The sequence below is a fragment of the Scardinius erythrophthalmus genome (assembly GCF_964197995.2).
Source record: "Scardinius erythrophthalmus genome assembly, chromosome: 13".
Taxonomy (NCBI): domain Eukaryota; kingdom Metazoa; phylum Chordata; class Actinopteri; order Cypriniformes; family Leuciscidae; genus Scardinius; species Scardinius erythrophthalmus.
This window is the reverse complement of record NC_138233.1, coordinates 6,201,958-6,213,593: the sequence shown is the minus strand read 5'-3', so window position 1 is coordinate 6,213,593 and position 11,636 is coordinate 6,201,958. Positions and strand designations below refer to the sequence as shown.

At 37.3% G+C, this 11,636-nt stretch overlaps 1 protein-coding gene across 1 annotated transcript in view; it reads left to right on the top strand.

Annotated features, from left to right (window-relative positions):
• Positions 1 to 3,019, top strand: part of LOC308701287 (uncharacterized protein) — a gene marked incomplete at its 5' end in the record, with an annotated part of 53,193 nt that extends 50,174 nt beyond the window's left edge. Inside the window, 2 exons of the mRNA XM_081383487.1 lie at positions 2,035 to 2,091; positions 2,351 to 3,019. Coding sequence (XP_081239613.1) covers positions 2,035 to 2,037 — 3 coding nt within the window. The 3' untranslated portion in view covers positions 2,038 to 2,091; positions 2,351 to 3,019. The remainder of the gene's footprint in view (positions 1 to 2,034; positions 2,092 to 2,350) is intronic.
• Positions 3,020 to 11,636: the final 8,617 nt, after the last annotated feature.

Sequence of the window (11,636 nt, the reverse complement as noted above, 5' to 3'; positions counted from 1 at the left end):
AGGGATAATGTTCTAAAAATGTTATGATTAAACATTTATAGAAGGTCATCATCACAAAACATTTTTAGAGTGTTCTTAGAGAATGTTATCCTACCTTTTAGGAGAAATAATGTTCTAACAATATTATTATTAAACATTTTTATAATGTTGTAAAAAAAAATGTTATATGAACTTTTAAAAGAACATTCTGGGAACAAAAATAAAAACACCCCCTGAACACTTTCTAAGAACGTTAGAGAATAATGTTGTAAGAATGGTACACCTAAACATTTTAATAATGTTTTTAAATAATGTTATCCGAACATTTAAAAGAACATTCTGGGAACAAAAATAAAACTATCCGCTTACAACATTATAAGAACGTTAGAGAATAATGTTATAAGAATGTTATTACTAAACATTTTAATAATGTTTTTAGAAAATGTTCTCTAAACATTTAAAAAAACATTCTGGGAACACAAATAAAACTACCCGCTGAAAACGTTCTATGAACATTAGAGAATAATGTTATAAGAACGTTATTACTAAACATTTTAATAATGTTTTTAAAAAAATGTTATCCGAACATTTATAAGAACATTCTGGGAACACAAATAAAACTACCCGCTGAAAACGTTCTGAGAAAATTAGAGAATAATGTTAAAAGAATGTTATTACTAAACATTTTAATAATGTTTTTAGAAAATGTTCTCTAAACATTTAAAAAAACATTCTGGGAACACAAATAAAACTACCCGCTGAAAACGTTCTGAGAAAATTAGAGAATAATGTTAAAAGAATGTTACTACTAAACATTTTAATAATGTTTTTAAAGAATGTTCTCCAAACTTTTAAAAGAACATTCTGGGAACACAAATAAAACTAGCCGCTTACAACTTTCTAAGAACGTTAGAGAATAATGTTAAAAGAATGTTACTACTAAACATTTTAATAATGTTTTTAAAGAATGTTCTCCAAACTTTTAAAAGAACATTCTGAGAACAAAACTAAAACTAGCCGCTGAAAACATTTATAGAACAATACATGCTAATGTTCTTAGAACATTTTTAGAACAAAAAATTTCTAGCTGGGGACACTGATGCTGCGAGTAATGCTACTTTACATTCACACTTACACTGCCTTTATTGTCATTCAGCACGTAGAGCTCATTATTTTACAATAGCCTATATTTTATCATGATAAATTATCATTTTATATTATTGCATTGTTTGTTGTTATTATATTGCAATTGGTTATATTGTTATTTACAAATATTGCATTGATTATATACATTTATTATAGTTGGGGGTTTATATTAATATATATTATATTAATATAAACATTAAATAATGTTTATATTTAAAACATTTTTAAATATAGCCTAATTTCTCTGCTAAAAGGACAAAAAGTTCTGTTTTGCTGTTTGGTTCGGTTTTTCTTGTCACACTAAATATAAAGCGTAGAGATTATTAAATAATTTGCACATAGATCTTAATTGTATTCTTAGAAGGCTGGGAAGTGGGAAGACGATTTTTAAATCCTGTTCATTTTTTTCATGTTTGGCCTCAGGGGGGCAGTAAACCACTGTCAGACACTGTCTTCAGTTCTCATTACCATAGACATTCCCATGACAAATCACTGATCCTCCTCTAACCGATGATGAGCAAGAACTTTTCTCAGTCTAAAATGTATACTTGACATGAATTACTATGTGAGTTTTAACATTCATTAAAGGGATAGTTCACCCCAAAATGAAAATTATGGCATCATTATGCCAAACCCGTATGAGTTTCTTTCTTCTGTTGAACACAAAAGAAGAAATGTTGGACAGTTGAATAAATGATGACAGAATTTTCATTTTTGGGGTGAACTATCTCTTTAAGGACACCTAGCCTAAACTTTTACATTGTAACGCAAATGGTTTGAAGTCAAATCAAGTTAAGTCAAGTCGTCTTTATTTTTATAGTGCTTTTTGCAATAGGCTACATATTATTTCAAAGCAGCTTTACATTGATAACAGGAAAGCTTTATTTATAAGCTTTAATATTCTTTTAGTAACCGGATCGGATGGATGCTGTCAGCAGACTTACATTAACGGATTTCATTCTCTAGGTAAGTAAAAGTAAAAGAGAGACACAAATAAGTGTTGATAAACACCCTATTAAAATATTCTCAATCAGCAATACCTTTAGTAACCCAGATTTACCATGGGTTACACACATGTGCTCAAACTTGTCTAGACTGAATAGAACAAATGTAAACAAGAAACAATTTGTTTCACATTCACACACATGTTTCTATGAATTTTAAGCTGCACTGTGTCAAATGTTCTCCCATACATGTCATTTTTCTCTCTCTCTCTCTCTCTCAGATGCACACACAGTTTCCATCTCTTTCCCCTTTTGTCCACTTAAAATAAGCATTCTCAAGTGTATATACACACACACACACACAAAGTTGATCGTTGAGCAGCATTTGGGATTGACCATCTCTCCTCCTCCATTTCCTGTCTGAGATGAGAGTCTGAGCTCTGACTTCATCATGTTCCACGTTCATCCGTCATATTTGAGACGGTCCAGCCGTGCATCCTCAGAAGCGACCCAAACCTTGACCTCCGAATGCAAAGAATCAAACTCATGGAGGAAAATTTGTGTCAAATAAAGAAACTTTTCAGGGTTTTTCTTTCTAATTAATAATAATAATACTTAATTTAGGCATTTTTCAGTTGCATGCATGCTGTGTGTAAATGTGTATGTTTATGTAAAGTGACTTATTGGCAAATGTAAATCTTTTTACCATGCCATTTATTGTTATAGGTCAAAAAGCATCAATCCTCATGTTATGCATGTTTTTTTTTTCCTATGAACTGAAATGCATAATTTAGTGTATGCAATATTTATGCAACAAATGCACAGAATATCCATATGTTAACTTACCACAGGAACTCCTGTCTCATTTCCTAAACAAAAATAAACAGCTCTTGAGATGTATTTACTGGAAAATACCAATTCCACCCACAATAAAGTTTTCCCCAAAGTTCACCAGATGTTCTGCTTAAAATAGATAAAAACTAGATTATAAAAGCAGGAGTGAGGTTTTATTGTTAGCTTTGCTGTTTCTGGGCCAGATATAGAGATTTAGTTTCACACTCAGCATTTCTCCGACGTCTGTTAGTGTCATCTAAACCACAGCTCTTTAAGCAGGACGTGTGGCGCTGCGGTTATCCTTCATATAACAGGATATTTCCCTCTGCGAGACACCCAATTCATATTTAACTGTTTATTAATCTCAATAGGGATTAATGCCTGTTCAGATCACATTAACATCAGCGCTCATGAGGAAGTCTTCTGTCCGTTTTTATAACGGAAAAATGCCCACTGCCAATTAAATACAGTAGATTTAATATTAAATTAACCCTCTATTGCATAATTTTTTTTTTTAAAGATGTGATATAAAATCTATGTTTTTACAGTTAGTTGTGAAAAGGGGGCTTTAACTTTTAAGAAAATACAATTTATGAGGTCACATGACCAGGATATCCTGTTTGCCAGTCCTTTTTGCTCATGGACATTGACATGCAAACATCACTGTCTGGGGCTCCTGAAGATAGCCTTTTATTCAGAATTTTGGAAAATTTTCATCAAATAAAAAAATTAAATCAGTATCTGGGGTAAGTAAACTTAAATTTTTTAACATTAAATTCAGTTTTGATTTTATAAGTTTTTTGTAATATGCTAAAATACATTTGTTGCCATATGGCAACTATATGCAAATATGGAAACGTCCTGGTGCATTCAACCTAATGGAGTCCCATTGACTTACATAGCATGAAACTACTCTGAGACTATGTTTACAACTTTTGCTTATATTTTAAAGGAAAAAACATAAGACCTTCACAAGCTGTTGTGGTGGGGAAAAATAAAAGAGTGCCCCAAAGCTTTGTCCCGCCAGATCCTGTCTGCAGAGACCGCACAGACCACTGGCCCTTGCATGCATCTGAGAAGGGCAGATGCAAAATGCCAGGATGCAAGGGCATTGTAAGAAGCAAGTGCTCAAAGTGTTTAGTTTTCCTCTGCTTCACTGACTTTCACAAGTCATGAAGAGAATTAAATGAAATGAAACAGCAAAAAAAATGACTAAATGAAATGAAACGAATGAATAGTGTATTTCAGTGAGACAGGTTCCAGGTTCCTGGTTATTATTACCAGACATTTCAGATAACTGTTGAAATTATATAATGTTTTTACTGTATAAATGTTTGTTTAAACATTTCACTAAGTATGAGATGGATTTGTTGAGTCTTGTTTTAAATAAAATTAGTTTTTTAAATTTTTTTTTGATTTTATGGTACTTTCCACAATTGCATATTGTTGCCATATGGCAACAATTTACCAACGACCCCCCTTTAAACTTTTTTTTAGATTTTTTTAATATATATCTGTTATTTAGCTCATGTTAAGTAATAAAAACATGCAAAACATTTTTTACAATGTCTAATTAATAATGCGTTCAATAGAGGGTTAAACTTCAGGCATGCACATATATCTAAACAAGTTTGTGTTACTTTACCAATATACAAAATACTGGTCCAATACTATATTCTGAATTGTTTTATTAGAAACAACAATAAAAACATGTTGAATATTGTAATAATATTAATATTTTAATAATGTTCTTTGAGTGGTGCTTTGATATAGATTGTTGCCAGGGTGTTTCGCAGTTGCTAAGGTATTCGTTGTGTTGCTATGTGGTAAATACGGCGTTTTGGTGGTTGCCTATAGACATGATTTTAAGGCATCATAGCAATGCTTGTGATGTATTCCAAAAAATGTGTGTGTGTGTGTGTGTGTGTGTGTGTGTGTGTGTGTGTGTGTGTGTCACACATTATATAAACACAAACTTTTATTTTAGAATCAATTCATTGCCATTAATCGATTTGACAGCACAGTGTGTGTGTGTGTGTGTGTGTGTGTGTGTGTGTGTGTGTGTGTGTGTGTGTGTGTGTGTGTGTGTGTGTTAATGAGCTGTTTTTTAGTTGAGTGTGTTACTGTGACATTCCAACTTTAGAGACTTTAAAAGGAAGCACCTCCTCCTCCCAAAGGACACACACACACACACACACACACACACACACACACACACACACACACACACACACACACACACACACACACACACACCATTTACTGACAGAGGCCTGACTAATTAGTTCCTTCAGTGGCTCTTTATGAGACGGGCTGCAGATAAAGCGAGCTGTGAGAGAATGCAGAGAGCCACATGCTCCGGTGCTTTTGTTTACTGTCCTCAACTCAGTCTGACTAATGAGAGCGTTTACTGATGCATCTGATCTGAGATCAGCCTTACAAGCCTCAACCAAACCAACAAAGTGAGTCTGAGCCACAGGAGAGCTGATCCTGGGTCAGTGTTTATGTGCAACGGATGTCAGAATCACTGAGGCAGGAGAGTTTTGGATGAAACTGCTAACAGACACTCATTTTAGTGCTGTGTGCTCATACTACAGACATCAACATTTTCACCTTAAAGTCTATTTTCTCCCTCCTTTGACAGATTATTTTTCTCTCTCTCTCACTCAGACCAATGTTTGTTGGACTGTGGAAAAGACAAATAAATGTGCAGTCAGTAGGTCACAGAACATCATAAAGACAGACAGTATGTTTTGTGTGTGTGTGTGTGTGTGTGTGTGTGTGTGTGTGTGTGTGTGTGTGTGTGTGTGTGTGTGTGTGTGTGTGTGTGTGTGTGTGTTTCTGCATATGTTTGTGTATATTTCCTGCATATGTTTGTGTGTGTGGGACATGCTGTCAGACACACATGAGGATGAATAGCTGTTAACGTATAGGTCCATCTGCATTCGGCTCGTGTGTGGTCATAGAGTTTAATCAAACTTATCTCGTCTCGTTCACATTGTTTGTAATTAGAGGATGTTTCGTGTTTACTGAGAGGGCCAGATGATATTTTCAGGCCCTTCACAGATGGACTAAACCATACGTTTCACAGATTCAGCGCTGTGTTGACGTCTCTCTGAAACTGTTGTTTTCTGATTCCGCGAATAAAGCTAACAGACAGATTTTAATAACTTTGTGTATTTGGACAGTTTGTTCCTTCTTTAAAACAAAAAGTATTTATGAGTGTCGCAAACTCTTTTTTTCTTTTCTTTTTAAACATGACTCACTGTTGTAGTTTTATTCCAGGAGTTTATTGATGTCAGACTCGGCCGCTGAACCAAATTAGGCTACGTCTTGCATCTGCATTTTCAATCAGTTTCTTTGAAATTAATGCTGCATGTAAAACTAAAATGACCTTGCATTTGTATGAGAGAAGAGTATTAAAGAAAGTTTCATCTGAACTGTTTTAGAAATAAACCAAAGCTACATTATATTAAGCTCGCATTGGTTTGCTTATTTATTTATTTATTTATTTATTTACTAAATTAGCTTATTGTGCAGCTTATTGTAGCCTACCTGATCATGCAGCATTCAATCAAATAACTAAATATTATATTTATATATTTTTTTTATTATTATAATCCTTTTGTAATTAATTTATTATAAATAATTAATAATTAATATTATATACATTTTTAGTTGAATGCTGTTGCTGCCAACTTATGTCTGTGTCTCGCAGATCACATGACTTTGAATCGTGCTCCAAAGCCTCGATTTGAATCAAAAAATTCGTAAAGGTTTCGAAGGATGGAAAGTCAGAACGTCAGTCAGTCAGTCAGAACGTGCCCATCAATACACACGAGAGTTTGTCTTATTTACGTGTCATGAGTAATATAAATATAAACGTGTATATATCATGTCGGTCAGAAATCTTGGAGTAACATTTGATGACCAGCTGACCTTCAAAGATCACATTTCAAAGACAGCTCGATCATGCAGGTTTGCACTGCACAACATCAGGAAGATCAGGCCTTTCCTTACTGAGCATGCAACACAACTTCTCGTCCAGGCCCTGGTCATCTCTAGGCTTGACTACTGCAATGCTCTTCTGGCTTGACTTTGGCTACAAATGATTCAGAATGCTGCAGCTCGTCTTGTCTTCAATGAGCCCAACAGGGCCCACGTCACTCCTCTGTTCATCTCTCTGCACTGGCTACCTCTCGCTGCTCGCATCAAGCTCAAGGCATTGACGCTTGCTTACAGATCTATCACAGGGTCAGCTCCCTCCTACTTTCACTCACTCCTACGAGTCTACATCCCAACCAGAAGCTTACGATCGGTCAGCGAGTGACGTCTCGTGGTTCCATCACAGAAAGCCACAAAATTACTTTCCAGAACATTCTCATTCACAGTTCCATGCTGGTGGAATGCTCTCCCCTCTTTAGTCCAGTCCTTTTAAGCCAAAATGGGGGTCAACCTTAAACAAATTGCAACAGAAGCAAACTCAACTGATTTTGTATCCTCAATATGTCCTGATTAAGGGAAAAAAATCCCAGAAGAATCCCATTAGGGGAAAGTTTCGAAATAGACCCAAATATCCTATTCATACGCCTATTCATTATTTTTCTTACGTGAATAGGGTAAAAATTTTAACCTTTAGATATCACCATGAAAATTACTGAGTTGAAAAATGTATTACAAGTTTTTTGAAATTGTTTGTTAACATGGACAAACGGTGCATAATCTAATTATGTATGTGCTAATTTGCATAAATAACACACCAGGTCTAAACATTGGGTCTAGCTAGGCGAAAATGTCTTGTTGAATCTTGGTGACACATAACAGTAAAATACTTAATGTTAAGGTCTGAATGGAACCTATTTAGGCTACCCATGAGCATTAATACATAGAGGCAGGAAGAAGTACTTTAAACCAGCCTTTATTAATTATTATTGCAGAGATGGGGTTTGGGGCGGGGTCTGTGGGACTGTTTCTGGGGGACGAGTCTGAGGGAAGAACTGGAGACAATGGTAAGGAGAATGCAGAAGACAAAAGGTAAGTAAAATAAAAAGTGAACCCCCAGAAACAGTCCCACAGACCCAGCCCCAAACCCCATCTCTGCAATAATAATTAATAAAGGCTGGTTTAAAGTAGGCTATACTTCTTCCTGCCTCTATGTATTAATGTTCATGGGTAGCCTAAATGGGTTCCATTCAGACCTTAACATTAAGTATTTTACTGTTAGGTCTATGTGTCAACAAGATTCAACAAGACATTTTCGCCTGGCTATACCCAATGTTTAGATCTGTTGTGGTATTTATGCAAATTAGCACATAAATAATTAGATTATGCACCATTTGTCCATGTTAACAAACAATTTAAAAAAACTTGTAATACATTTTTTGTTTGTCTTGATGTAAGTAATCAACTCAGTAATTTTCATGGTGATATCTAAAGGTTACTAATTTTACCCTCTTCACGTAAGAAAAAGAATGAATAGGTGTATGAATAAACTATATTTGGGTCTTTTTCGAAACTTTCCCCTAATGGGATTCGGGCCTTTTTTTTTTTTTTTTTCTTACTCAGGACATATTGAGGATACAAAATCAGTTGAGTTTGCTTCTGTTGCAATTTGCAAACCTTTTTTCATAAAATAACTGGCTACTCATCCGAAATGCAGAATCCCTGACAACATTCAAAAGACAGCTGAAAACTCATCTCTTCCGTGAGCACTTAACCTCATAAATAATCATAATAATAATAATAATAAAATCTTTCCTTTTCCTTTAAATCCTCGCTTATCGGGCTTATGCTACTCTGAACAATGCCTGAACTTCGTATTTTGAGCACTTCTTGCGTTGTTTTTTGCCTCTTCACGATGACTCGCTTAATTTAGTCCTAATTTGTAAGTCGCTTTGGACAAAAGCGTCTGCTAAATGACTAAATGTAAATATATTTTTCTACTGAAGGACCGTTCACACCAAGAACGATATCCAAAGCGCGCGCTGCCGTAATGTTGTCAGCCGCTTGAAATGCTCGAGCTCTTTAAAGTAACATTGTGAGGCTGTCAATGTTTTTTATTGTTCATCAGCTGGAAAAATGTCGTTGATTCCAACGACACCGTCTCTCCGTGTAGTCATCGTTATAGTTGTGGTGTTAAACCATTTTAAAACGATTTTTTGTTACGTTTATCGTTAAAGCTGTCGTCTTTGGTGTGAAAAGGCTCTTTTAACGTTTAACGTAATATAAACGTTTACAGATGCTTGGGTCGGTGCTTGTGGTGAACACGTCAGATATGATTTTTTTTTTTTTTTTTTTTTTGTAAAATCAGGCAGTATCTGTTAATATGCACCAAACGTTACTATAATTCAACAAGGCCACACAGACTCTGGTGAGTTGATTGATTGAGTTTCATCATTTTTTTTTTTTTATTATGTAGGCCTATCTATTTTTTTTTTTTGTCAACTTTGTCACACAAATTGTAGGCTAATGAAGTTATTTGGGGCTTTGAAGTAATTTTTCTTATTTTAAGTAGGTAAGTAGGTATTTTTTTTAGTATTTTAAGAATTTCTTTAAGTAGGCAATTTTTCTTATTTTACTACAAAAGCAGAAACCCAGTAACAACAAAATGACTGCTGTTCTTATAGGGATAGTTCACCCAAAAATAAAAATCCTGTCATCAGTAGCGGTTTCCATCCACTTAGTTGTAAGCGCATTTTGGGATATCGCATAAAAAACTGCTGGATGGAAAGGCCAAGATGTGCATGAATTCTAAAAATGTGCACACAAAAAACGTATGCGCTCATTTGAGTCGGATACATTTTTTTTTTTATTCGATAAGAAACGTGTTTAAAGTAAACTAGCTGGGTTTCCATCCAAACGTGAAGCAAATCTTTTCAGTGTTCCAACAAAAAAAATAACTCATCAAGTTGTTCGAGCGGATGACGGCGGTATTGTTAACCTACAGTAAATAAAACACAATCGGCGGAAACAGCCGATTAGTCACGTGGGTTTAATGTTTGCTATGTCCGAATTTATTCGGCAAATGTGTTTCCATCTCCCATTATTCGCATTAACTCTATTTCAAAGACAAAAACGTACTCGGTTACTAACGTAACCTCGGTTCTCTCTAGAAGAGGGAACGAGTACTGCGTTTTATCAAAACTCTACGGGAAAAGTCTCTTTTCACGAAACACTGAAGCAAAAAATTATCCTTTAATTTTCATATATGTAAAACGCGTTGCGGCAGCAGCAGACAGCTATGGCGAGACGGCTTGCTCGCTCATTGGCTGCTCTGCGGCAACTGCTTAAGCCTATCGAGCGAGGCCTGAGATGACATCAGGCCAATGAGGGCGCTTCGCGCCCTCCTCGCCACTTCCCGCCGAAACGGGCGTGGCTTACCTCTATAAAAGGAGCTCGAGAAGGCTGACTCACTTGATTTTGATCGCCGAAGCGAACCAGAGTGAACCGTACGCACGGCAGAGAACGCAGTACTCGTTCCCTCTTCTAGAGAGAACCGAGGTTACGTTAGTAACCGAGTACGTTCTCTTACGAGAGTCCTCTCGTACTGCGTTTTATCAAAACGCTACGGGAACCCCTTGCAAAACGCCGTGCGTGCTGGGATAAAAAACACTGATCACCGGAAGCTATTTCAGGCATACAGTGCATAATCACCAGATTGACTCACACAGAGTCAGGGAATAAGGGTGGGAGCCTAAATTCCCTAAACTGTAGCGTCGTAGAATAGACATGTCCACAGACGCAAGTATAACATCACATAGACAGGGTAGGGAACCTGAACTAATGCGGAAAATGTGGGTCTTACACAGTTCTGCCCAAGATAGTCGGTAGCGCATAGCGCATGAGTTTCAGCGGTCTGACTAGACGGCTGAACGGATTGCACCGACAAAAGCTTAGCCTGCAAGGCGGGAACCTCTAGGTTATAAAACCTGATAAATGTAGACGGCGAGGCCCAACCTGCCGCCGTACATATATCCTGTAGGGAAATCCCGCTGGACCAAGCCCACGAAGAAGCAACGCTTCTCGTAGAGTGCGCTCTGACTCCCAACGGGCATGGAATGCCCTTGGCAGTATTAGCCAGCGCTATGGCGTCAACTATCCATCTGGATAGACTTTGTTTCGAAACAGCCATTCCTTTGGAACGTCCACTGAACGAGACAAAGAGCTGCTCTGTCTGTCTGAAGACAGCAGAGCGGGACATATAAGCTCTTAAAGCCCTAACAGGGCAAAGAAAACTCGAGTCCCCTTCCTCACTCGATGCCGGCAGGGAAGCCAGGGAAATGACCTGAGCCCGAAAAGGCGTGTTGAGGGATTTCGGCACATAGCCGTGCTTAGGTTTGAGTATGACCGTTGAGCACCCACACATGAAGGGACCACAGTTCCGGGTGTGGGTGCCAAATCGAGCCCCCGGCCTGCGAGAGGAGATCTCTCCTCAACGGCAGTGGCCATGGATCGATATCTGTCAACTGCATCAGAACTGGGAACCATATCTGGTTCTCCCAGAACGGAGCTACAAGCAGGACTGGGCATTTCGTTTCCCTGACCCGTTCTAGCACCTGTGGCAGGAGGGAGACGGGGGGAAAAGCGTATAACGGGCAGCGCGGCCACCTTCGGGACAGCGCGCTGTCGGTCTTTGAAAAGAACGCGGGGCAGTGCGCGTTTTCGCGGGACGCGAAAAGGTCCACCTCCGCTCTGCCGAATCTCTCCCACAACAGCCGGACTGTTTGTGGGTGT